Source organism: Entelurus aequoreus, linkage group LG18, assembly GCF_033978785.1.
Source record: "Entelurus aequoreus isolate RoL-2023_Sb linkage group LG18, RoL_Eaeq_v1.1, whole genome shotgun sequence".
Taxonomy (NCBI): Eukaryota; Metazoa; Chordata; class Actinopteri; order Syngnathiformes; family Syngnathidae; genus Entelurus; species Entelurus aequoreus.
Genome location: NC_084748.1, coordinates 19670009 through 19697884, shown reverse-complemented (window position 1 = coordinate 19697884; position 27876 = coordinate 19670009). Strand labels below are relative to the sequence as shown.

Here is a 27876-nt window from a genome sequence, read left to right as displayed (position 1 = left end):
GAAAAAAACATCAACATTCAACTACAACGCTCCAAGGGATTACTTAACAAGAAGATCTATATTTAGGAACACATTTATCTACACTTAAAGACATTCATAGAGCAACACGAAAGATTGCTGAACAGGAATATATGGAACTGAAAACCTTCTGCAGCATAGATCACAATATTCTGGAATTAGAGAAGGAAATAAATCCAGATACAACCTTTTTCTCCCATATCAGGAGTAACTGTTTCTATTATACAAACAAAGAAAATAATTAAAATCAAAAACAAACTGTCGATTATTCATTTCAACAGCAGAAGTGTGTATGCAAACTACAACAACGTGAAGCATTTTTTGGAACAATTCAACAAACCCTTTATAGTGATCGCTATCTCAGAAGGATGGATACATGCTAAAAAAAAGGAACATGTTTTGATCTGGAAAGATATGAACTAAATTATATCCACAGCACCAACAAGAAAGGAGGATGAGTAGCGGTGTACGCGATGAAGAACCTGAACTCCAAAGTAGTAAAAAACATGTCATTAGCTATTATAATATTTTCGAATGTCTAACCGTTGAAAAATGTCATGAAAAAAGCAAAAACGTATTAATCAACTGCATATGTAGAACAAATATTGATACGTCTGAGAACTGGATTAAGGCATATTTTACTGAAATCAAAACAAAAGTCCATAAATGACTTCATAGACACAATGCATAGTCTGAGTTTATATCCTAACATAACAAGGCCAAGCAGAATCTCAGGAGACAGTGCCACACTTATTGATAATATTTTTACTAATGATTTTGATAATAATACCACATCATCTGCCAGTTTTCATAATCTATGACAGAAACTACCAGAAGAGGAACATTGATGAGAAAAATACTTTTCGAAGAATATGGAAATCAAAGTTCCGACAATGTCCATCCATGTTGTACCGCTTTTCTGTTTCGGAGTCGCTGGAGCCTATTCCAGCTGGCATTTTCCAGCGGGCGGAAGACAAGTCGCCACCTCATCACAGGGCCAACACAGATAGACAGACAACATTCACACTCACATTTACACACTAGGGCCAATTTAGTGTTGCCAATCAACCTATCTCCAGGTGCATGTCTATGGAGGTGGGAGTAAGCAGGAGTCCCCATGCAGAACATGCAAACTCCACACAGAAAGACCTCGGTCCCGGGGATCGAACCCAGGACCTTTGTATTGTGAGGCACACGCACTAACCCCTGGTCCACCGTTCTGCCCGTCCGGACAATGTATACAGTGAAAATTATGTAGATGATGAATATGGTAATTTTATTCAACACTTTCATGATTCTTTATGAGAAACACTGTCCATTGAAAGAACTTGGTAAGAAGCAAAATAAAAACAATCAATCATGGATGACAAAAGGACTGAAAAATGCTTGCAAGAAGAAGAATACATTACATAGAACATTTATACCACAAAGATCTACAGAGGCAGAAAACAAGTACAATGTATTAGAACAATCTAACTGGCATACTACGAACATGGAGGAAAGAATATTACAGTCAATTATTAGACAGGAACAAAAACAACATGAGAGCAACATGGGGCATCCTGAGTAGCATTATTAAAAATTGTGGTAAGAAGATTAAAGATTAAAGTACCAATGATTGTCACACACACACTAGATGTGGTGAAATTTGTCCTCTGCATTTGACCCATCCCCTTGGGGAGCAATGGGCAGCAGCGGCGCCGCGCCCGGGAATCATTTTGGTGATTTAACCCCCAACTCCAACCCTTGATGCTGAGTGCCAAGCAGGGAGGAAACGGGTCCCATTTTTATAGTCTTTGGTATGACTCGGCTGGGATTTGAACTCCAACCTACCGATCTCAGGGCGGACACTCTAACCACTTACCCTCAATATGTCGCAGACGGAATTGAAAAAGAATGACAATAAGAATAAAGTAGTTGAAGCCTTCGATAGGTATTCCATAAATATTGGACCAAATATAAAAGGAAAATATCAGTAAGTTGAGGACTTAAATGACACTATAGAAAGAAATCAATTTAAAGTTCTTCAAGGGTGCGACAAAAGAGGAAATAATCAATATTGTGAAAAATTTTAATCCAAGACCTCAACTGATTGTAATAAAATTGATATGGAAACGATAAAAAGGTTATTGAAGAGATTTCAGAACCTTTAACATATATCTATAGTCTATATATCTATAGTCTACCCCAGGGCTGCTGTGGCTACAAATGTAGCTTACCACCACCAATTGTGAATGTGGAGTGAATGAATGATGGGTTCTGGCTTCTCTGTGAGCGCTTTGAGTATCTAATAGAAAGGCGCTATCGAAATCTAATCCATTATTATTATTATATTAATAACCTATCATTTCAAACAGGCAAATTCCCAAACAAAATGAAAATAGCAAAATTTGTAACATTTTATAAAACTGTTGACAAACACCATTTTATAAACTATAGACCCGTGTCTTTATTTTCACAATTTTCTAAAATTATTGAAAAACTTTTTAACAACCGATTGGACAAATTCATAAATAAAAATGAAACACTCATCACAGACAACCAATACGGATACAGAGCCAACATCTCAACATCAATGGCATTAATCGAAATACCGGAAGAGATAACCAATGCAATAGATAGAAAAAAATGGGCTGCTGCAGTGTTTATGGATTTAACAAAAGCATTTGACACAATTAATCACAGCATCTTAATAAATAACTTAAATGTAGTCTAAATGTGAGAAAAGTGAGTTAAATATCAGAAATATATCTGCTAGAAAAGTGTGACTGAACTTTTACATTCGGCACCCCATAAATGAAAGGGTAAAGTAAAACAAATGTGTGGGTGTCAGAATAGACAATAAAATGAACTGGAAATCTCATGTAAAAAAATATGCAATATCAAGTAGCAAGAAACACCAGCTAAAGTTATGTACAAAGCAAACTATAACCTGCAACCCAAGAATGTACAACAGTTCTTTTCAACAAAAGAGGAGAAATACAACCTTAGAGGAAAATCTAATTTAAAAACATCTGTATGCACGAACAACACTTAAAATATTTAGCATATCCGTATTTACTCATTTAACATCGAGAGGAGCCAGATGAGGTGGTTCGGGCATCTGGTCAGGATGCCACCCGAACGCCTCCCTAGGGAGGTGTTTAGGGCACGTCCGACCGGTAGGAGGCCACGGGGAAGACCCAGGACACGTTAGGAAGACTATGTCTCCCGGCTGGCCTGGGAACGCCTCGGGATCCCCTGGGAAGAGCTGGACGAAGTGGCTGGAGAGAGGGAAGTCTGGGCTTCCCTGCTTAGGCTGCTGCCCCCGCGACCCGACCTCGGATAAGCGGAAGAAGATGGATGGTATAACCGTATTTACTCATTTGTTTATTCACTGTTGTGTTGCAAAGAGAGAACAAACAAATGGAATAAAGCTGCTATGATACGACAAGGGGTAGGATTAAATAAGATCTGCTTCTTTCTACTCCTTTTCGGACATACTGTAATGAAACAACTGGAAATATGTGATGTATGTTCGAAATAAACTGAAACTGAATGACTAGATTTTGAAATCGCAATACCGTGGTATCTACAATACCGTTACATCCCTAGTTATTAGTACTATCATATATTTTTTTCATATCGTTTTGCCTGTTTTTCAATTGTTGCTGCTTATTGTAAAATGTAACACAGGCTTCACTAAATTCTGCCCTTCCTGAATGTTGGAATTGTTTTGCCAAATATGTAAACTGTCCTTTGAATTACAGATGAGGAAAAAGAGAACTTGGTTTATTTATATTGATATTGATATCGATATTGATATTGATAAGTCACTGTAAAACTAAGCACACAAAGGAAAGTACATCAATATACTGATGAATTGCATATACATGTAGGGATCATGTTAAATTAATATTTTTGGAATAAACAGAAAAAAAATACAATTATAGAGGATGAAGGTCAGCTCTAATGCCACTAGCTTAACGGTAACGTATAACGCACCAGCTCATTGACAGGTTAATGAAAATTAGCATTGCCAATTGCAGGGCACATCTAAAGACAATTATTCACGCTCACATTTATAACCATGGACAATTTAGAATCTCAAATGAACCTTACATGCATATTTTTTGGAATGTGGAAGGAAGCCGGAGCACCCAAAGAAAACGCAGGGAGATCATGCAAACTCCACACACAGATGTCCAAACGGAAATTCAAAGACGCAGACGGCATAAAGGTAGACTTTACTGTCGATAGCAATGTCCAAATAAGGGTAATTTTCAGAGGCTTGAACAATAAATGCATTAATTAACTTGAAATACCTGTCTACTGAACTGTATTTCTCTCCTTTCTTTTGCCGAGTGCCAACTCCAGTGTGCAACCAGCTCTAGCGCTTATGCTAAAAGGTGATTCAGATGCATGTTTTGGCATTCTCTCAATGAGCTTTAAGAGGTAGTCACCTGAAATGGTTTTCATTTCACAGGTGTGCTTGAAGCTCATCGAGAGAATGCCAAGAGTGTGCAAAGCAGTAATCAGAGCAAAGGGTGGTTATTTTGAAGAAACTAGAGTATAAAACATGTTTTCAGTTATTTCACCTTTTTTTGTTAAGAACATAACTCCACATGTGTTCAAAGTTGTGATGCTTTCAGTGACAATCTACAATGTAAATAGTCATGAAAATAAAGAAAACGCATTGAATGAGAAGGTGTATCCAAACTTTTGGCCTGTACTGTATTTCCATGCATACAATATATTTCTTAAATTTGTTTTCATGTAAAAAAAAAAAAAACTCATTTTTGAGGTGTGGCAGCTTTTATTTTGCCATGGTGGTGCACCACGATCAGCTACATGTAGGAAAAACCTTGCTGTATAATGAACCTAGAAATTAAAGGATGGCATACACTGTGGTTTTTACAAATACCTACCATGGATCATCATTTTTGGCTTCCAATCTCTATTTGATTTCAAGTCCATCCATCCATCCATTTTCTACCGCTTGTCCCTTTTGGGGTCAAGGGGGGTGCTGGAGCCTATCTCAGCTGCATTCCGGCGGAATGACCCGATACTTGGACAATATATTATATCACTGATAGCATTTTATAGCAAGTAACTCAAGTAAACACAATAACAGTTTTATGAGCCCATCTTATAAAATGTATAATTTGCTAGTATTGTTGTAAATCAGATGATGTACTACATATGTGGTTTACATTGCTATATACAATTTATTTAACAAAATCAAGTGGCTAGTGCACACTAACTAAACAAATGCAAAAACTACTATTGGCTCCCATTCAAATCATTTCCCATTCAAAGCCTTTCTGCATCTAGAGACTGGCTTCCTTACTAAACAATAAGTACAAAAAACACCAACAAATTGCAGCTTGCTTTCAAATTGGAGCCAGTGTTCACCCGCCTGGAATCAACGCACACTCCTCCTGCATGTACAAACCCCAAAACCTGTGAAGTTGGCGCATTGTGTAAATCGTAAATAAAAACAGAATACAATGATTTGCAATTCCTTTTCAACCTATATACAATTGAATACACTGCAAAGACAAGATACTTAATGTTCGAACTGCAAATATTAGGTCATTTGGGATTTGATACCTGCAACATGTTTCAAAAAAGCTGGCACAAGTGGCAAAAAAGACAAATATGAGTAATGCTCATCAAACACTTATTTGGAACATCCCACATGTGAACAGTCTAATTGGGAACAGGTGGGTGCCATGATTGGGTATAAAAGCAGCTTCCATGAAATGCTCAGTCATTCACAAACAAGGATGGGGCGAGGGTCACCACTTTGTGAATAAATGCATGAGCAAATTGTCGAACAGTTTAAGAACAACACTTCTCAACGAGCTATTGCAAGGAATTTAGGGATTTCACCATCTAAGGTCCGTAATATCATGAAAAGGTTCAGAGAATCTGGAGAAATCACTGCACGTAACATTGAATGCCCGTGACCTTCAATCTCTCAGACGGTACTGCTTCAAAAACGGATATCAGTGTGTAAAGGATATCACCACATGGGCTCAGGAACACTTCAGAAAACCACTGTCAGTAACTACAGTTCATCACTACATTTGTAAGTGCAAGTTAAAACTCTACTATGCAAAGCGAAAGCCATTTATCAACAACACCCAGAAACGCCGACGGCTTCGCTGGGCCCGAGCTCATCTAAGATAGACTGATGCAAAGTGGAAAAGCGTTCTGTGGTCTGACGAGTCCACATTCCAAATTGTTTTTGGAAACTGTGGATGTCGTGTCCTCCGGACCAAAGAGGAAAAGAACCATCCGGATTGTTCAAGGCGCAAAATTCAAAAGCCAGCATCTGTGATGGTATGGGGGTGTATTAGTGCCGAAGGCATGAGTAACTTACACATCTGTGAAAGCACCATTAATGCTGAAAGGTACATACAGGTTTTGGAGCAACATATGTTGCCATCCAAGCAACGTTATCATGGACGCCCCTGCTTATTTCAGCAAGACAATGCCAAGCCACATATTACGACAGCATGGCTTCGTAGTAAAAGAGTGCGGGTACTAGACTGGCCTGCCTGTAGTCCAGACCTGTCTCCCATTGAAAATGTGTGGCGCAATTATGAAGCGTAAAATACAACAACGGAGACCCCGGACTGTTGAACAACTTAAGCTGTACATCAAGCAAGAATGGGAAAGAATTCAACCTGAAAAGCTTAAACAATTGGTCTCCTCAGTTCCCAAACGTTTACTGAGTGTTGTTAAAAGGAAAGGCCATGTAACACAGTGGTAAAAATTCCCCTGTTTTAACTTTTTTGCAATGTGTTGCTGCCATTAAATTCTAAGTTAATGATTATTTGCCAAAAAAAAAGGTTGTTTCTCAGTTCGAACATTAAATATATTTTCTTTGCAGTCTATTCAATTGAATATAAGTTGAAAAGGATTTGCAAATCATTGTATTCTGTTTTTATTTATGAATTACACAATATGCCAACTTCACCGGTTTTCGATTTTGTATGTAACAAGGAGTATAGGAATGTAATTATGTATATGGGCGATATAGCTCGGTTGGTAGAGCGGCCGTGCCAGCAACTTCAGGGTTGCAGGTTCAATCCCCGCTTCCGCCATCCTAGTCACTGCCATTGTGTCCTTGGGCAAGACACTTTACCCACCTGCTCCCAGTGCCACCCACACTGGTTTAAAAATGTAACTTAGATATTGGGTTTCACTATGTAAAGCGCTTTGAGTCACTTGAGAAAAGCGCTATATAAATATAATTCACTTCACTTCACTTATTTTGAAGGAATCTATTCACATGAGTACAATCTTTAGTGTGTAAACACTGTGACACAGCTGTGGTAAAGATTGCCTTGGCTCGGCAGCTCATCAGCCGATTGCCGATCAGTTGAAAAAGGCAAATATCGGCCCCGATTCGAACCAATTATCATATACAGAATAGAAATGACCCCGGAAATAAACAGTCAACCATGTTTGGCAATGTCTACTTAAGTGGGCTTTTTTTTAGAGATAAGAAGAATGCGGTAGAGCAGGTTAGTCGACACAGATGAGAGCTGGGCAACTATTTTTGACTCGGGGGGCCAAATTGAGAGAAAAAATGTGTCTCGGGGGCCAATGTGTATGTATGTATAAATGATATATACACATTTAGCTGTAAAAATCTGCTGTACACTATGTCTGTTTGGCTCCCTTTTTTCAGGAACACTAATACCAAAAGTCACAATGTCCGAGTTCAGAGTTCTAAAAAAGTTATGACAGACCACCTTAAAAAAAACACAATGGAATTTTACAGTTTTTTACTGAATGGGACACCAAAAATGTACATTAAAATAAGGAAAGTTGGATTTACATTATTAACTAGGAACAATAAAACACTGAATATTAACAACATATGAACATCGCTCCTCTTTTACTTCTCAGACCAGCTCCTCGATAGACATCATTTACAATCAAGCAAAACACAACAAAAATGTAAATATGAATGCAAAGTGTAATAAACACCTACAATGAGATATACTATCACTTTTATGCAGAAATTTGTTGTAAAAAATCTGCTTCCGTATCTGTTTCTGACACGTGTGTTTCGGGCTGGCTGCTTTGCAAACAAACCCCGCCCACTCTGGTTTGGTCCTGGTCTGAGCTGCTGTGACCTAGATTACCGTAATAACTCGTAGGGCTGGGCGATACATCGATATACTCGATATATCGCGGGTTTTTACTCTGTGCGATACAGAAAATGACTATATCGTGATATTCGAGTATACGTTCTCATGCAGTTGCTTTTAGTTGCGGGCATTACACTACAGGCGTTTCTCACTCTTTGTTGTCTCTCCTTCTCACAGAAACATAAAACAAGCGCACCTTCTTACATACGTCACGTTTGTGCGGAGCACAAAGGAAGCGGCATGGGTAACGTTAGCTGTGGTGCGAGTGGTAATACCAGAGAAAGACAGTGCGAATGTGGTAACAAATGAAGGAAGAATTAATTCCCAAGAAAAACAGCACGGGGTCCATCGTCTGGCGGTGGTTTGGCTTCAAGCGGGAATATGTCGAACAGACAACCGTAATTTGTCAAGTGTGAGGCAAAAGCGTTGCTACAAAGAGTAGCATTACTGCTAATATGTAGCATCATTTGAGAAGTCACCCGCTACAGAATGAAGAGTGTTTAAAACTCTGCATGTCAACATCTCCGTTCGGTGCCACTCCAACAAAATGCCGGGGCAACCATTTCCACATCATCACCGTATGAAAAAACTAGTCAACAACAGAAGGAGATAACGTCCGCAGTAACCTACCACATAGTGAAGGACATACACTATTTGATTGCCTATTATGCAGCTCATTTTTATTTGACAGTTATTTAAATATCTTGTGTGACATCATGTACAAAAGTGCACTTTAATTTAGTGTTGTTTTGATATGTCATCTTAGTGACATCATGCACAAAAGTGCACTATTAGCTTGTTTTAAAATGTCTGACAATCTTGCACTTTCTGTTTTGGAAATGACATGAATGTTTGTGCCACTGCTTAATAACTGTTTAATGAATACAGTTTTGCTAAATTGACTTAGTTGTGATTTCCCTCTCTGCATGAAAGTTTAAAATGAGCATATATTAATGCAGTATGAACAAGAATGTTTTAATGTAGACACATACAATCATCATACTGCTGTGATTATATGCATCAAGTGTTCATTCAAGGCAAAGGCAAAATATCGAGATATATATCGTGTATCGCGATATGGCCTAAAAATATCGAGATATTTAAAAAAGGCCATATCGCCCAGCCCTAAAAACTCGTACAACACTCAAAAGCGCAGATTTCAACCATTAAAATATTTTCTATAGTTCAAGACTTACGGTCATTTAAAAACAGCACTGCACGTCATAATGGCGGCTACAGTTTTGATGCTAAAGATCTAAAAATATGATGTAGAACGTCCGGCGGGCCGGATTGAAAATCTTAATGGGCCGCCTGTTGCCAACGGGCCGTATTTTGCCCAGGTCTGACAGATGGTTTGTCGATATAAACACGGCGACTTATAAAGGTTCATCTGTATTAGGATTTAAATAATTTAAATATGCCACTAATTGCACTTTTATTGATTTCTCTGTGCCCCTCAGGTCCGACCTTCATCATCAGGCCCGCAGTTCGCCACCACCGCCAACGGCACACCTCCTCAGCAACCTCTGCAGCAGTCCCCCGCCGTCGCCATGGCGTCGGGGTCCCCGTTACACAACTGCGTGGCCCGATCTCCTCAGACCCCGACTCAGGCTCAGACGCAAGCAGTTTCAAGGCCTGCCAACGGGTACATGATGAACCCGGGCCCTGGTGTAAGTCAGGCAGGCACCGGACAGACGGCGTCTGGAGTTGTCCCGGGTCAGCCGGTAGGACCTGTGACGCCGGAACTTTCCCCTGCGGAGCAACTCAAAGCAATGGCCGCTCAACAACGTGCAAAGTTGCTGCAGCAGAAGCAGCAACAGCAGCAAGCAGCCAACTGGTCTCCAGCGGGACCCCCGACCAGCCCTTACAACGCCGGGCCCTTTAACCAAGACAAACCCAACAGCCCGATGATGTATCCACCACAAGCCTTTAACGCACCACAGCCCCCTCTAGTAGCTGGGATGCCCCCCAACAATGGACCTAAAGCTCCCATGACCAACTACCTCCCTCACAACCACATGGGCATAATGGGCCAGCAGCAGCAGACCCCGCTGTCCAAACAGCAGCAGCAGCAGCATACAGCGGCCATGTTGTCGTACAGCAACACCAAACCACTCAGTCACTTCAGCGGCGCCGATCACATCGGCCACAGGATGACCCCGCCCATGGGCGGCAACGGTCAGGTCAAGAACCCTATGTTGCCTCCCTACATGGCCGGGGGAGGCGGCGGGGGCCAGGGGGCCGGGCCGGGGCAAACCCAGGGGCCGATCCCGGGCCAAACGGCCCATCTGAGCGAGGAGCAGAAGCGAATGTTGCTGATGAAGCAGAAGGTGTTGAACCAGAATATCCCCTACAGCAACATGCAGCCTCACGGACAGGTAAGTTCACGCCGCCGCCATCATTAGCAGCGCACAGCCGCTGACATTGAATTAGCGCCGGAGTCGACTCAGCACTTTATATATTTGCGCCGCAAGGAACATTTCCTTCCCGCCTTTCACCCTGGAATGAGAACAAATCTTTGCTGGGCGGCGTGCAGGTGACGGCCATCAGCCTTATGTAATCAACAATTTGGGCGGAAGCACAGATGATGCTGGTTCAGACCGTGACGGGAGGAGACACACAATCCTATCAGCGTTTAATGAAATCTTTCAGTGGTGCAGCCAGGGAAGGTAAAATGGCGGCAGTTACCCCAGCAACAAGCCACGGCTGGGAGCAGGCGTAGGAAAATGGCCTGTCGAGAGTGTATTGATGCTTCTGCAACAGATAGCTCCCCCCCCTCACCCCACCCCACACACACACACACACACTCTCACGCACAAACATGCACTCACAGCAAAGCTAAACGGCTCCTTAGCTCATATCCCCAATCTGTCACAGCTGACTGATGGCTGGGATTGGCGCACTAAACCAAGATTGCCGATGTCATTACCACATTAACCACCTCGAGAGCCTGGCGGCCATTTTGGAGCTAGAAATCAGGTGTCTTGAATAATCCATTGGAGGAGAAATATCAAGGAACGACTTGGGCCTTCTTAACAATGCGCCCATGAAATATAATATGTCAAAATGTGTAAAAAAAAAAAAAGATTTTATTGAAGGAATCACAATTCTTATTTGTAACAATTCTTAATCGAATAAAAGCAAAAACAAAAAAATATAATGTATTTATTTATTATTATTACCGTTTTTTTGGACTATAAGCCGCACTTAAAATCCTTTCATTTTCTCAAAACTCGACAGTGCGCCTTATAACCCAGTGTGCCTAATGTACGGAATAATTTTGTTTGTGCTTACCGACCTCGAAGCTATTTTATTTGGCACATGGTGAAATGATAAGTGTGACCAGTAGATGGCAGTCACACACAAGAGATACGTGTAGACTGCAATATGACTCAAGTAAACAACACCAAAATGTTACATGTTCCATTGAAAATATAGAACATTACATACGGCACTCAAAAATCTATCAAGCCACGTAAATAAGACCGCCCACTAAACGACGCATCCTAAAGTGACTGTCAGAAAGCAACTGAAGATCTGTAAAACATATTCCATGCAACATTTTGACCAAGAACCACCATTACATGTTATGTAGACCACAAGGAAGTGTTTTCAATTTTGAAAAAAATAATATGAAAATCTGGTGCGCCCTATGGTCCGGAAAATATGGTATTATTATTATGATTTTAACAGTCTTGTCCAGCCATTTAGGCAAATGTTATTGTTAATGTCTATGCTTATATTTGCTGTAAATATTTACTTCAGAAAAGAGAAGTGTGGAATACTTCTCTTGTTGCCTCATTTGTATTTGACTTTTTTAAATGTTTAGGTAAAATGTTATTAAACAAAATGATAAATGGGTTATACTTGTATAGCGCTTTTCTACCTTCAAGGTACTCAAAGCGCTTTGACAGTATTTCCACATTCACCCATTCACACACACATTCACACACTGATGGCGGGAGCTGCCATGCAAGGCGCTAACCAGCAGCCATCAGGAGCAAGGGTGAAGTGTCTTGCCCAAGGACACAACGGACGTGACTAGGATGGTAGAAGGTGGGGATTGAACCCCAGTAACCAGCAACCCTCTGATTGCTGCCCCCCCCCCCCCCCCGCTACTTCTAAAACGGTTTCCCTTTAAGTAATATGTACATTTATCAGAGCTGCTTATCTATTTTATGTGGGAATGTAGTTAATCATAGAACTTTCACCCAATGTTATTAAAAAAGTATGGATTTTGAACCGAGAATCGTTTCTAATCGAGAATAGATTTTGAATCAAATCATTACCCCCAAGAATCCAATGGTGGGATGCCCAAAGATTCACAGCCCTAATAAATTGGTTTATAAATAATAGAACCATTTCAAAGGGGGTTACAAAGGCTCCTAATTTAGCTGCTGACGTATGCAGTAAACATACTACGTCATTTCTGGTTGTATTACTTGGTCAAAACTATCTACTTGCTAATCAACTGTAAATATCTGGTTACTTTCTGTTGTAACATGGTTATAGCTGCGATTTTGTTGAAATGTAATGACCACTTATTCTTCTGTTGTTTACCTTAGTTTTAGGCGATACTCGAAATTTGGTTATCAATCCAATACCATGTAGTTAAGGGGAAGTCATGATCATACCAAAGCTGATACTGATATACAGTACAGGCCAACAGTTTGGACACACCTTCTCATTTCAATGCGTTTTCTTTGTTTTCATGACTATTTAAATTGTAGATTGTCACTGAAGGCATCAAAACTATGACACCTGTGAAGTGAAAACTCTTTCAGCTGACTACCTCTTGAAGCTCATCGAGAGAATGGCAAGAATGTGCATAACAGTTATCAGAGCAAAGGGTGGCCATTTTTGAAGAAACGCATTTTGGCTTAAAAATTGACGATAAAGATGAAGCTATAACACTGAAACACCCTCAGGAAGAGGTGCTTTAAGACATGGCTAGCTAGTTAGCGGCTAATGTCCATCCGCAATTGGCAGTGTTTAGCTACTTCTAACTCACTAATACTCACCTCCATGGCGACAAATAAAGTACCAACTCTGGGAGTCTAAATAAAAGAAAGCCAATGTGAGCAAAACCTAAAAGAGTTAAACTTTTACTAAAGGCAGCAATCTTAATTTCAGCTTTCATCACATACACAATGTTGACATCTATTGTTGTATTTTGCTGAAGACGGGAAAAATTATGCGTACTCGTAATGGCCCGTGCAACAACAACATGGCTGTAGACGCAAAGTTAAATCATGAAATGCAATCTTACCTGACCAAAAACAATGTATATTTATCCAGAAAAGTCTTGATACCAAAATCCTTGACCCAGCCACACACAAAGAAGTTGTAAACTTCCATGCTTTTCCAAGTTTTTACCTGAAACGCTGAAATTAAATCACTATGACTGTGTATTGAATGCCTACGAAGATGCCTGCTTCTAAACTACACCTGAATCTACAGTTGAAAAATAATACATATACAAATTTTAAAAATAACAGTTATCAATAAGTGACCGGTTATCGGTATCAGTCTTGAAATGCAAGACGTTATTTGTATCAGTACACCCTTGAAAAAATATGTATCGTGCATCTCTAATTTTTTATCAAAGAATGCAAATGCAAAATATTGTTCTGTTACTACTACTAACGTTTCAAACTACTACGTTTTTTTAAATGGGATTAACTGTCTGTCTATCTGTGTTGGCCCTGCGATGAGGTGGCGACTTGTCCAGGGTGTACCCCGCCTTCCGCCCGATTGTAGCTGATATAGGCTCCAGCGCACCCCGCGACCCCGAAGGGAATAAGCGGTAGAAAATGGATGGATGGATGGATAATTACAATTATGGATTTCGATAAATTACTTACCGTATTTTCCAGACCATAGGACGCACCGGATTATAAGGCGCACTGCCGATGGATGGTCAAGTTTCGATCTTTTTTCATATATAAGGCGCACCAGATTATGGAGAGCATTAAAGGAGTCATTTTTTATTGTTTTTATTTTCTAAATTGAAAACACTTCCTTGTGGTCAAAATGTTGCATAGATTATGTTTTACAGATCATCTTCAAGCCGCTTTTTGACAGTCGCTTCCGGATGCACCGTTTTGTGGGCGGCCTTATTTAAGTGGCTCACCTTCAACAGCGTTTTCTCCCCGTCATCTTTGTTGTAGCGGTGTAGCGTGCAAGGATGGGAGTGAAAGAAGTGTCAAAAGATGGAGCTAACTGTTTTAATGACATTCAGACTTTACTTAAATCAATAACCGGAGCAGCATCTCCTCATCCGTGGCTCACTAGTGCAATAACAACGCCGGAAATGTGTCTTGTGAAAAACCGTCCGACCGGAACTCTCCAATAACTAAAGTTCTGTGGGTGAATTATGTAAACTCACTGCACTTTCATGGTGAGTTTACTGACAGATATAAGTAAGAATTTTACACTACTTTATATTAGAAATGGCAACAGTGGAGGATGAATGTCCCATAACAAGAAGATAGAGAAAAAGAAGAAGCTTATCGACTACGGTGTCAGCACCGACTACAAAGGCGGAGACGCGCACACATTTTCAGAACTTATGCAGATCCCAAATACACATCAGCAGGTACCAGAAGGTAAGAAAAGTTGCTTTTATATAATATTGCGAAACAAAACTGCAGATAATATGTCTTACCTTATACACACACCATAATAATACTCGTATGTCAGAGCACAGTACAATCCATCAAGCGGTGTGGCTTCATAGCTTACCAAAGTCGTACTAAAACATTTTGATAGATTTTTGAGCGCCGTGTGGAATGTTCTTTATTTTCAATGGAACATATAAAATGTTGGTGTTGTTTACTTGAGTCATATTGCAGTCTACATACACGTATCTCTTATGTGTGACTGCCATCTACTGGTCACACTTATCATTTCACCACGTACCAAATAAAATAGCTTTGAAGTCGATAAGCACAACCAGAATTATGCCGCACATTAGGCGCACTGTCGCCTTTTGAGAAAAGAACCTTATAGTCTGAAAAATAAGGTATGTTGAACTGAAACTGCCATATTTCTGCATCACTACTGCCTAATAATGCTGCAAATATCAACTACTAGAGATGTGTCTATCGATTGGCCACCGATCAGTGCTGGCAGATTTTCGTGCATTGCTTGTTACCCTAGGTATTATTATCAATAATCATTTTCCCTGGAGGACGAGGCTAAGCATGTTACACACCGAGAGCAAGCCAGGAGCATGTATGCTAATCACTAAGCTCCCTGCTATGCTAGCTTGCAACAACACCAAGAAACAAGTGCTTAGTAAAGTTAAAGAAGTGTAGATGGAAACGGAAATTAAAGAGGCTGTTTGCAACAATTGCACAGTTACAATAGTCAAACCATGAGATATAACAAGGGTGCTACCGGCTAGCTCATGTTCCCATTATTATTGTCTATATTTTTCATACTTACTAAGTGTATGTAATAACTCCTTTTGCCGGCCTGAAAAAAATGATTGGTGTTTATGGCTGTCACTCAACACGTCAATGCCCAGAGAGTTTGTGCACACACATACAATACCGTTCAAAAGTTTGGGGTCACATCGAAATGTCCCTATTTTTGAAGGAAAAGCACTGTACTTTTCAATGAAGATAACTTTAAACTAGTCTTAACTTTAAAGAAATACACTCTATACATTGCTAATGTGGTAAATGACTATTCTAGCTGCAAATGTCTGGTTTTTGGTGCAATATCTACATAGGTGTATAGAGGCCCATTTCAAGCAACTATCACTCCAGTGTTCTACTGGTACAATGTGCTTGCTCATTGGCTCAGAAGGCTAATTGATGATTAGAAAACCCTTGTGCAATCATGTTCACACATCTGAAAACTGTTTAGCTCGTTACAGAAGCTACAAAACTGACCTTCCTTTGAGCAGATTGAGTTTCTGGAGCATCACATTTGTGGGGTCATTTAAACGCTCAAAATGGCCAGAAAAAGAAAACTTTCATCTGAGACTCGACAGTCTATTCTTGTTCTTAGAAATTAAGGCTGTTCCACAAAATTGTTTGGGTGACCCCAAACTTTTGAACGGTAGTGTATGCAAAGCAACCTTGGTTTCATATTCTATTACATTGCATTGCCTAGGCATTGTAGCGCCATCTCGGCAGCCGCGTAAATGTTGCCAACAGCAGCATTAAGTAGTTAACAACATAAAATGACCAATTACATTAATACGAGTTTGAGAGAGGATTGTTGCTGTGTCAGCATTGTGCAGCCAGAAGTACATGGCACGTAAGAGGAAGGTGGATTGATCCACAAGAGAATGCCTTTTTTTATTGTCACTGTACACATGTACAATGCAATTGAAGCTGCTCCTTTTTCAGTGCAAACTTACATATAGATTATGTACAACTAGACAAATATAAACTTAAAAATAAAAAAACATTTCAAAAGTAGAATAGTACCGTATTTTCTGGACGATAAGGGGCACTTAAAATCCTTTTTTTTTCTCAAAACTCGACAGTGCGTCTTATAACCCGGTGCGCCTAATGGACAGAATAATTCTGGTTTTGCTTACCGACCTCAAAGCTATTTTATTTGGTACATGGGGAAATGATAAGTGGATGTAGATGACAGTAGATTGCAGTCAAACATAAGAGATACGTGTAGACTGCAATATGACTGAAGTAAACAACACCAACATTTTATATGTCCCACTGAAAATATAGAACATTACACACGGCGCTCAAAAATCTATCAAACTGTTTTAGTACGACTTTGGTAAGCTATGAAGACACACTGCTTGATGGATTGTACTGTGCTTCAACATATGAGTATTATTATGGTGTGTGTATAAGGTAAGACATATTATCTGGCGTTTTATTTCGCAATATTATGCAAAAGCAACTTTTCTTACCTTCTGGTACCTGCTGATCTGTATTTGGGATCTGCATAAGTCCTGAAAAATTGCGTGCGTCCGCCTGTGATAAGCTGCTTCTTTTTCTCTATCTTCTTGTTATGGGACATTCATCCTACGCTGTTGCCATTTCTAATATAAAGTAGTTTAAAGTCCTTACTTATATCTGTCAGTAAACTCGCCATGAAAGTGCTAAAACGTATTGGTGTAGTGAGTTCCGGTTGCACGGTTTTTCACGGGACACATTTCCGGCGGATGAGGAGATGCTGCTCTGTTATTGATTTAAAGGCCTACTGAAATGAATTTTTTATTCAAACAGGGATAGCAGATCCATTCTATGTGTCATACTTGATCATTTCGCGATATTGCCATATTTTTGCTGAAAGGATTTAGTAGAGAACATCGACGATAAAGTTCGCAACTTTTGGTCGCTGATAAAAAAAGCCTTGCCTGTACCGGAAGTAGCGTGACGTCACAGGCTGAAGGGCTCCTCACATTTCCCCATTGTTTACAATGCAGCGAGAGCGATTCGGACCGAGAAAGCGATGATTACCCCATTCATTTGAGCCAGGATGAAAGATTCGTGGATGAGGAAAGTGAGAGTGAAGGATTAGAGTGCAGTGCAGGACGCATCTTTTTTCGCTCTGACCGTAACTTAGGTACAAGCTGGCTCATTGGATTCTACACTTTCTCCTTTTTTTATTGTGGATCACGGATTTGTATTTTAAACCACCTCGGATACTATATCCTCTTGAAAATGAGAGTCGAGAACGCGAAATGGACATTCACAGTGACTTTTATCTCCACGACAATACATCGGTGAAGCACTTTAGCTACGGAGCTAACGTGATAGCATCGTACTTAAATGCAGATAGAAACAAAAGAAATAAACCCCTGACTGGAATGATAGACAGAAAATCAACAATACTATTAAACCATGGACCGGTAAATACACTGTTAATGCTTTCCTGCTTGGCGAAGCTTAACAATGCTGTTGCTAACGACGCCATTGAAGCTAACTTAGCAACGGGACCTCACAGAGCTATGATAAAAACATTAGCGCTCCACCTACGCCAGCCAGCCCTCATCTGCTCATCAACACCCGTGCTCACCTGCGTTCCAGCGATCGACGGAAGGACGAAGGACTTCACCCGATCATCCGTGCGGTCGGCGGCTAGCAGCGGCGGCTAGCAGCGGCGGCTAGCAGCGGCGGCTAGCAGCGGCGGCTAGCAGCGGCGGCTAGCAGCGGCGGCTAGCAGCGGCGGCTAGCAGCGGCGGCTAGCATCGGCTAGCGCGTCTACTATCCAAGTCTTAGTCCTCCTGGTTGTGTTGCTACAGCCAGCCGCTAATACACCGATCCCACCGACAGCTTTCTTCTTTGCAGTCTTCATTGTTCATTAAACAAATTGCAAAAGATTCACCAACACAGATGTCCAGAATACTGTGGAATTTTGAGATGAAAACAGAGCTTTTTTGTATTGGATTCAATGGTGTCCGAATACTTCCGTTTAACTACTGACGTCACGCGCATACGTCATCATACATAGACGTTTTCAACCGGAAGTTTAGCGGGAAATTTAAAATTGCACTTTATAAGTTAACCCGGCCGTATTGGCATGTGTTGCAATGTTAAGATTTCATCATTGATATATAAACTATCAGACTGTGTGGTCGGTAGTAGTGGGTTTCAGTAGGCCTTTAAGTTAAGTCTGAATGTCATTAAAACAGTTAGCTCCATCTTTTGACACTTCTTCCACTCCCGTCCTTGCACGCTACACCGCTACAACAAAGATGATGGGGAAAAGACGCTGTCGAAGGTAAATAAGACCGCCCACAAAACGGTGCATCCTGAAGCGACTGTTAGAAAGCGGCTTGAAGATGATCTGTAAAACATTTTGACCAAAGAACCACCATTACATGTTATATAGACCACAAGGAAGTGTTTTCAATTCAGAAAAAAATAATAATAATGTGACTTTTGTGTGAAAATAGACCTGAATAGACCTGCTCATCGGCAGTGCGCCTTATAATCCGGTGCACCCTATGGTCCAGAAAATATGGTAAACACTAAAATAAACACCGCAGAACTTCTCAAACTTTGCCTTGCCGAACGACTCCTTTATTTTTTTTGTGTAGCAAGCAACAACACACATGCACACACACACACATGCGCATGACTTCCTGTCCAATACAAACAGATTTTAGCTTAATTGAACGGATTTGTTGCGGCGTCTGGCAAATATAGAAGCTCCGCATCATCGCCAAGTCGGTGCCGTTCCGCAGGCAGTGGAAACGGACACAGTGACTCAAACAAAAAACAGGATTAAGAGAACCGCCACTCGTAGTGTACAAAGAACAATGGTCCATCCCTGTCTTTCAGGCTTACATAGAAGTCTGATTGGCGACCAGGCACAGGTGTGTCCTTGTTGCCAATCAGGGACAAGTGTGGGCAGACAGGGGAAGTGGCATTACCAATTAAGAGCACTGGACAGGAACTCCAATATCAAACACACGGGGGAAAAACAACACAAGTCCACCACTGTTACGAAAGGTCATAACAAGATTAAGCCACTTGTTTAAATATTGTGTTAATATTGTTACACTGTCAATAGTACTCACTATTAAAAATGAAATGGTTGATCTCATTAGTGAATGATCAGTACCAGCAGCATGAAACCCTGATGCTAACATCCCTGTTCACTGTGACATTTATTTTTTGTTAGTTTTTGTTTCACACGAATCGTAGCATGCCCAAATTAGAGACGTTACAGTTATCGCATATCTTATCCTGAGGTACCCTGAGATTTGTTTTGTCTCAGCTTGTTTACCATTGTTCTCTTTGAATCCATCTTATGCACTCATTCCTTCTGTTTTGTTCATGATGTGGCTTCAGTCTGTCACCTCCTCCTCCTCCTGTCTCTCCTGCCACTCCGCCTCCTTGGCCAGCCCACCCCTTTCCCCTCCTGCCAGAGACACTCAGCACCAATAAAGGAGCAGATTTATTAATATTGGGCCGTTGTGGCTGCTGCCTGGAGGGTTGTGTGTTTGTGCAAGTATGCGCGCGCACGTGTGTGTTCTTGTATTTCTACCCTTCTTGATACATCAACAAGAAAAAGTACCTTCCATATGAGGACCGGTGAACAAGTTAGGACAAAAATCATGGTCCCAATACGGAAAACCATTGCATCTAATAGAGAATGTCTCATTTGCACCCCTGGTGGTGAAATCTATCAAAATTAGGGTGGTCCCAAAAAGGAGGGATTTTTCAAATTGTGTGTTGGTTTTAAAAGTGCTCCCCCTCTGGTCAACATATGAAATAACAAGTGTGCGTAAAAATTTGAAGTGCTCCCCCTCTGGCCAACATATGTAATAACAAGTGTGTAAGAAATTTAAATGTGCCCCCTTTTGGCCAAAATTAATTAAAAAAATTAAAATAAACATGTATAAAGAGACATACTGTAATAACTTGAAAGAAATAATGAAGATTAATAACCAATTACAAACAAAAAATTCAAACAAAAAACAAAAACTAAAAGCTCTTTTATATTTGCATAGTATGTATTAGGGCTGTGAATCTTTGGCTGTCCCACGATTCGATTCAATATCGATTCTTGGGGTCACGATTTTTTTTTCAACTCAACACGATTCTCGATTCAAAAACGATTTTTTTCCCGATTCAAAAGGATTCTCTGTTCATTCAATACATAGGATTTCAGCAGGATCTACCCCACTCTGCTGACATGCAAGCAGAGTAGTAGATTTTTGTAAATAGCTTTTATAATTGTAAACGACAATGTTTTATCAACTGATTGCAATAATGTACATTTGTTTTAACTATTAAATGAACCAAAAATATGACTTATTTTATCTTTGTGAAAATATTGCACACAGTGTGTTGTCAAGCTTATGAGATGCGATGCAAGTGTAAGCCACTGTGACACTATTGTTCTTTCTTTTTTTTTTATAAATGTCTAATGATTATGTCAATGAGGGATTTTTGATCACTGCTATGTTGAAATTGTAACTAATATTGATACTGTTGTTGATAATATTCAGTTTTGTTTCACTACTTTTGGTTTGTTCTGTGTCGTGTTTGTGTCTCCTCTCAATTGCTCTGTTTATTGCAGTTCTGAGTGTTGCTGGGTCGGGTTTGGTTTTGGAATTGGATTGCATTTTTATGGTATTGCTGTGTATTGTTTTGTTTGATTGATTAATTTAAAAATATATATATATATATATATTTTTTTAAACAAATAAAAAAATTTTCGCACAACGTGGGAATCGCGATTCGAATTTGAATCGATTTTTTCCCACACCCCTAGTATGTATACATTATTAATGTTGTAAATACAAATCTTTATATATCTTGAAAGAGTGGTCCGAAAGAAGTAGGCATTTTTCGTCGGTCTCAAGAAGGTAACAAATACAAGTGTGTGTGTGTGTGTGTGTGTGTGTGTGTGTGTGTGTGTGTGTGTGTGTGTGAGTGTGTGTGTGTGTGTGTGTGTGTGTGTGTGTGTGTGTGTGTGTGTTCTTGTATTTATATCCTTTTTGAGACATCAACAAGGAAAAGTTCCTTCCATATGAGGACAGGTGAACAAGTTCGAACCAAAATCATGGTCCCAATACGGAAAACCATTGCATCTAATACTGCGATGAGGTGGCGACTTGTCCAGGGTGTACCCCACCTTCCGCCCGAGTACAGCTGATATAGGCTCCAGCACCACCGCGATCCCGACAGAACAAGCGGTAGAAAATGGATGGATGGGGCATTGCATCTAATAGAGAATGTCTCATTTGCACCCGTGGTGGTGAAATCTATCAAAATTAGGGTGGTCCAAATTTTGTGTCGGTTTTAAAAGTGCTCCCCCTCTGGCCAACATATGTAAGAACAAGTGTGTGTGAGAAATTTAAATTTGCCCCCTTTGGCCAAAATTAATTTAAACAAATTAAATAAATATGTATATAGAGACATACTGTATTAACTGGAAGTAAATACTGAAGATTAAAAACCAATTACAAGCAAACAAACAAAAAATAACTAAAAGCTTACCTTTCTTATATTTACATAGTATGTATATATTATTAATGTTGTAAATACAAATCTTGATATATCTAGAAAGGGTGGTCCTAAAGAGGTAGGCATTTTTCGGAGGTCTCAAGAAGGTAACAAATACAAGTGTGTGTGTGTGTGTGTGTGTGTGTGTGTGTGTGTGTGTGTGTGTGTGTGTGTGTGTGTGTGTGTGTGTGTGTGTGTGTGTGTGTGTGTGTGTGTGTGTGTGTGTGTGTGTGTGTGTGTGTGTGTGTGTGTGTGTGTGTGTGTGTGTGTGTTTCATGGATTTCGATGGGTGGCGAGGCGGGGTTTGGGAGATTTATTTGAGTGAGCAGAGGAGAACTGGAGACCAGGAAAGCAGCAGAAGAAAGCAATGTGCAGAGAGAGGAAAATGACCTCACAGAGAAAGGCAAGCAAGAGATTTATTGTAAAGTGAAAATAAGGATTATGATGAAAAAAAGAAAGTCAAGGACCTGAAATAAGTGAGCACTGCAAAGTAGGATCTCATGAAGCAAAATATTGCTGAATTATCTTCAGATTTTCTTGATGGTACAGGATGTCCTCACAGGCAGAACTTCTACCTACCACATTCCGTGGGAGGCCTCTTCTTGGTGTGAAGAAATTTCAGAAATTTTACCACAAACGGATTCCCAACAAATGGCAAATGTCCTCGAGTACCTAGAAAATACTCCATGATGTGCAGTGTTAGTGCCGAGTCAGTGAACAGAAGTACTGGGTTCAAATCCCGGCCAGACAAATGTAGGTTTTGATTTTGTCGTATTTATTATTTTGTACTGAAAAATATTTTATTGAATAATTTCTTGAAAACAAAGTCGTTTTAGTGAAAAACGTGCGTCAAATTAAATCAAAGTTGGATCAAAAAACGTAAAAAATATTTCACATAAATAAAAAACAGTGAAAAAAAATGTAATGGGGGGGCTCATGCAATTCTATTTAGTGCCCCAATTTATCCTCCGTGTATAAAATAGGGTATTTAAATTAGAAAAGCACAGAGCGCAGACCTCCGCTAGGTCCTACCTCCCAATAGTAACACAGTCCTGAATCCAGACAGTGATCCGGATCAGCCCCAAAATGTAATCGATTGTTCCTTATCCCATTTCTCACATTCCCTAATAGTTAGACAAAAATCCGCCCTTAGCTTTTTGAGCTATTTATAGCGCAATGAAAGAAACAGAGTGAAGCCTGTTGTTAGTCATGCACTATCTTTGTCTCTGTGGGTGAAGGCGGGGCTGTAGCGTCCTTAAAGTGGTGGCTACCTAGTGCGGCTAAAGTCTGTGCATACACAGTGTAGATCCGCTTCTAAGTTACTCATCTTTGCCTTGGTTGTGGGAAAAAAAACTACATTTCTTACTAGTATCGTCATCACTGGAGGACTGAGAACTTTAAACATTTTGAGCATACGCGGCGCATTAATTTAAAAAACGCATCTCGACGTTTCGTTTTTTTTTTCTTCATCAATGATTACTACTCACTGCAGACTTCATGAGAGCCATCAAACATAATAAAATATCACTTGCTGTATAATGTCTGCTGTCAGTAGGATCCCGACTGCTAGGATGTTTAGATATTCCCATTTAGGGGGAAAATTACCATAATGCTCATGAAGAAAAGGGTGATTTATGATCTAGAATACAGGGAGCAAGGAAGTGAGAAAGCAGCAGACCACTCGATCAATCAATCAATCAATCACTAGTTATCAATCAATAACTAGATCACCTCGACATCCATTGCACCGGTCGCCCAGGGGGCGGGGGGGTTCCCCACATCTGCGGCCCCCTCAGAGGTTTCTCATTGTGCCCATTGGGTTGAGCTTTTTCTTGCCCTGATGTGATTAAGGGCTATATAAATAAACTTTAATTGATAGATTGACTTAAAATCCTTACATTTTCTCAAAAATATACAGTGCACTTCATAACCCGGTGCGCCTAATGTATGTATTCATTCTGGTTGCGCTTACCAATCTCGGAGCAATTTTATTTGATACATGGTGTAATGATAAGTGTGACCAGTAGAAGCCAGTCACACACAAGAGATACATGCGGACTGCAAGTTGACGCCAGCTCAATAAATGACGCTAGCAAGTACCCGTAAGCAAGCAATACCAAAACCTTGATGTTTCATTGAGAATATACAACATTACACACGGCACTCAAAAATCTTTCAAAATGTTTTAATACAACTTTGGTAAGCTACGAGATGGAACGCATAGCGTTATGGCTACTGTAGTCAGACGTATAGTGCTTTAACATCCATCCATCCATCCATTTCCTACCGCTTATTCCCTTCGGGGTCGCGGGGGGGCGCTGTAGCCTATCTCAGCTACAATCGGGCGGAAGGCGGGATACACCCTGGACAAGTCGCCACCTCATACGGGTAATATTATGTTGTGTGTATGGAACCCCAAAATGGCACCTATTAAGAGATAAATTATCTGCCGTTTTATTTCACAATACTATGCAAAACCAACTTTTTTTACCTATTGTTACCTGTTGATGTGTACTTGGAGTCTGCGTCAAAGGTCGCTCGTGCTTGCGTTGGATTGGTGGAACAGAGTCATTTGATAGTGCCCACTATAAGAAGTCTCTCTTACGAGCCAAATAAATATGTCTTAGTGTGTATACTGTATAGATGTAGCGAGCAAAGTAAACTGAATGAAACTCAATGTAACAGTAAAAGTAATGTTTCTTCTTCGCAAAAATACTCAAGTAAAAAATATGTTGCAATAAATCTACTGTGACATACAAGTACAATTCATCCAAAAAGTTACTTCAAGTACTATATTTTCCAAACCATAGTGCGCACTGTATTATAAGGCGCACTGCCGATGAATGGGTTTCTATTCAGGTCTATTTTCATACAAAAGGCGCACCGGATTATAAGGCGCATTAAAGGGGTCATATTATGATTTTTTTCTGAATTGAAAACACTTCCTTGTGGTCTACATAACATGTAATGATGGTTCTTTGGTCAAAATGTTGCATTGATGATGTTTTACAGATCATCTTCAAGCCGCATTCTGACAGTAGCTTCAGGATGCCACGTTTTGTGGGCGGTCTTTTTTACGTGGCTCACCTTCGACAGCGTCTTTTCTCCGTCATCTTTGTTGTAGCGGTGTAGCGTGCAAGGACGGGAGTGGAAGAAGTGTCAAAAGATGGAGCTAACTGTTTTAATGACATTCAGACTTTACTTAAATCAATAACGGAGCAGCATCTCCTCATCTGTGGCTCAATAGTGCAACAACAACGCCCGAAATGTGTCCCATGAAAAACCGTACGACCGGAACTCTCTAATAACTAAAGTTCTGTAAGTGAATGATGTAAACCCACTACAGTTTTAGCGCTTCCATAGCGAGTCTAATGACAGATATAAGTAAGAACTTTACACTACTTTATATTAGAAATGGCAACAGCGGAGGATGAATGTCCCATAAAAAAAAGATAGAGAAAAAGAAGAAGCTTATCGACTATGGTGTGGTCTACAAAGCGCGCACATTTTCAGTACTTATGCAGATCCTAAATACAGATCAGCAGGTACCAGAAGGTAAGAAAAGTTGGTTTTGCATAATATTGTGAAACAAAACGCCCGATAAAATGTCTGCTAATAGGTGCCATAGGTGTGCTTATACACACACCATAGTAATACTCTTATGTTGAAGAGTATGTCTAGCCGTAACGTGCTGACAATCCATCAAACGGTGCAGCTTCATAGCTTTTTGAGCGCCGTGTGTAACATTCTATATTCTCAATGGAACATTTAAAGTTTTGGTGTTGTTTACTGGCGTCATTTTGCAGTCTACATGTATCTCTTATGTGTGACTGCCATCTACTCGTTACACTTATCATTACACCATGTACCAAATAAAATAGCTTCGAGGTTGGTAAGCACAACCAAACTTATTCCGTACACTAGGCGCACCGGATTATAAGGCGCACTGTCGAGTTTTGAGAAAATGAAAACATTTTAAGTGCGCCTCATAGTCCGAAAAATACAGTAAGTAAATGAGAGTAAATGTATGCGTTACTACTTACTTTTGAACTACACTGAGCTTACAAACCGGAAATGCCGCAATATGTTACCGTATACGTTATGAATGTAAATCTTACAGAAACTCATGATTCAAATTTGATTCAGACTCTTGATGCGACGATTCGATTTAACACATGTTTTGATTCAGACCAATTATTTTGGTATATGAATGATTATAAAACAATTTACCAGTTATATATAATGTATTGATATGACAAGAGACTGTAATATATACAAAACCCAAAACCAGTGAAGTTGGCACGTTGTGTAATTCGTAAATAAATAAAAAATACAATGATTTGTAGTGTTTTAGGCTTCATATTGCGCTAAACATTTTCAATGGGAGACAGGTCTGGACTACAGGCAGGCCAGTCTAGTACCCACACTCTTTTACTATGAAGCCACTAGGTCTGTGAATCTTTGGGTGTCCCACGATTCGATTCAATAACGATTCTTGGGGTCACGATTCGATTCAAAATCTTTTTTTTTTTTTCAATTCAACACGATTCTCGATTCAAAAACGATTTTTTCCCGATTCAAAACGATTCTCTATTCATTCAATATCATTTTTGTTTCACTACTTTTGGTTTGTTCTGTGTCGTGTTTGTGTCTCCTCTCAATTGCTCTGTTTATTGCAGTTCTGAGTGTTGCTGGGTCGGGTTTGGTTTTGGAATTGGATTGCATTGTTATGGTAATGCTGTGTATTGTTTTGTTGGATTGATTGATTTAAAAAAAAAAAAAAATACAATTAAATTAAAAATAAATTAATAAAAAAATCGTTTTTTTTTAAATGAGAATCGATTCTGAATCGCACAACATGAGAATCGTGATTCGAATTCGAATCGATTTTTCCCCACACCCCTAGAAGCCACGCTGTTGTAACATGTGGCTTGGCATTGTCTTGCTGAAATAAGCAGGGGCGTCCATGATAACGTTGCTTGGACGTCAACATATGTTGCTCCAAAACCTGTATGTACCTTTCAGCATTAATGGTGCCTTCACAGATGTGTAAGTTACCCATGCCTTGGGCACTAATACACCCCCATACCATCACAGATGCTGGCTTATATATTGTAAAAATTAATGATGGGTTCTCACTTCTCTGTGAAGCGCTTTGAGTGTCTAGAAAAGCGCTATATAAATCTAATCCATTATTATTATTATTATTATGAATTTTTCGCCTATAACAATCCGGATGGTTCTTTTCGTCTTTGATACGTAGGACACGACGTCCAAAGTTTCCAAAAACTATTTGAAATGTGGACTCGTCAGACCACAAAACACTTTTCCACTTTGCATCAGTCCATCTTAGATGAGCTCAGGCCCAGCAAAGCCGGCGGTGTTTCTGGGTGTTGTTGATAAATGGCTTTCGCTTTGCATAGTAGAGTTTTAACTCTAAAAGGATTTACGATTTACACAACGTGCCAACTTCACTGGTTTTGGGGTTTGTGTATGAGTATGGATTTTAGGCCCTATCGCTCATCCCTGAGGTCATAAATATGCTGCTGGTAAGTGACCCTAAAGACAGTCAGGATTTGTGTGTATACGGTTGGATGTGAAAAAAATCCCACTAGATTAGCTTTTGTGATTTTGTGCGTGACTTGTTGCGTTGTTCAGTGGTTGTGTGATACACACACATGACTGTCAGTGTTCCGTCTATTACTAATCAGGTTAGTAGCCGTGCTTAGTCGGGCATTAATTGTCGTTCTCTCGCA

The 27876-nt window shown here is 40.0% G+C and overlaps 1 protein-coding gene across 1 annotated transcript in view; it reads left to right on the top strand.

Annotated features, from left to right (window-relative positions):
• Positions 1 to 27876, top strand: part of maml3 (mastermind-like transcriptional coactivator 3) — a 328137-nt gene that overhangs the window by 162637 nt on the left and 137624 nt on the right. Inside the window, exon 3 of the mRNA XM_062026728.1 lies at positions 9629 to 10546. Within this exon, the coding sequence (XP_061882712.1) occupies positions 9629 to 10546 (918 nt within the window). The remainder of the gene's footprint in view (positions 1 to 9628; positions 10547 to 27876) is intronic.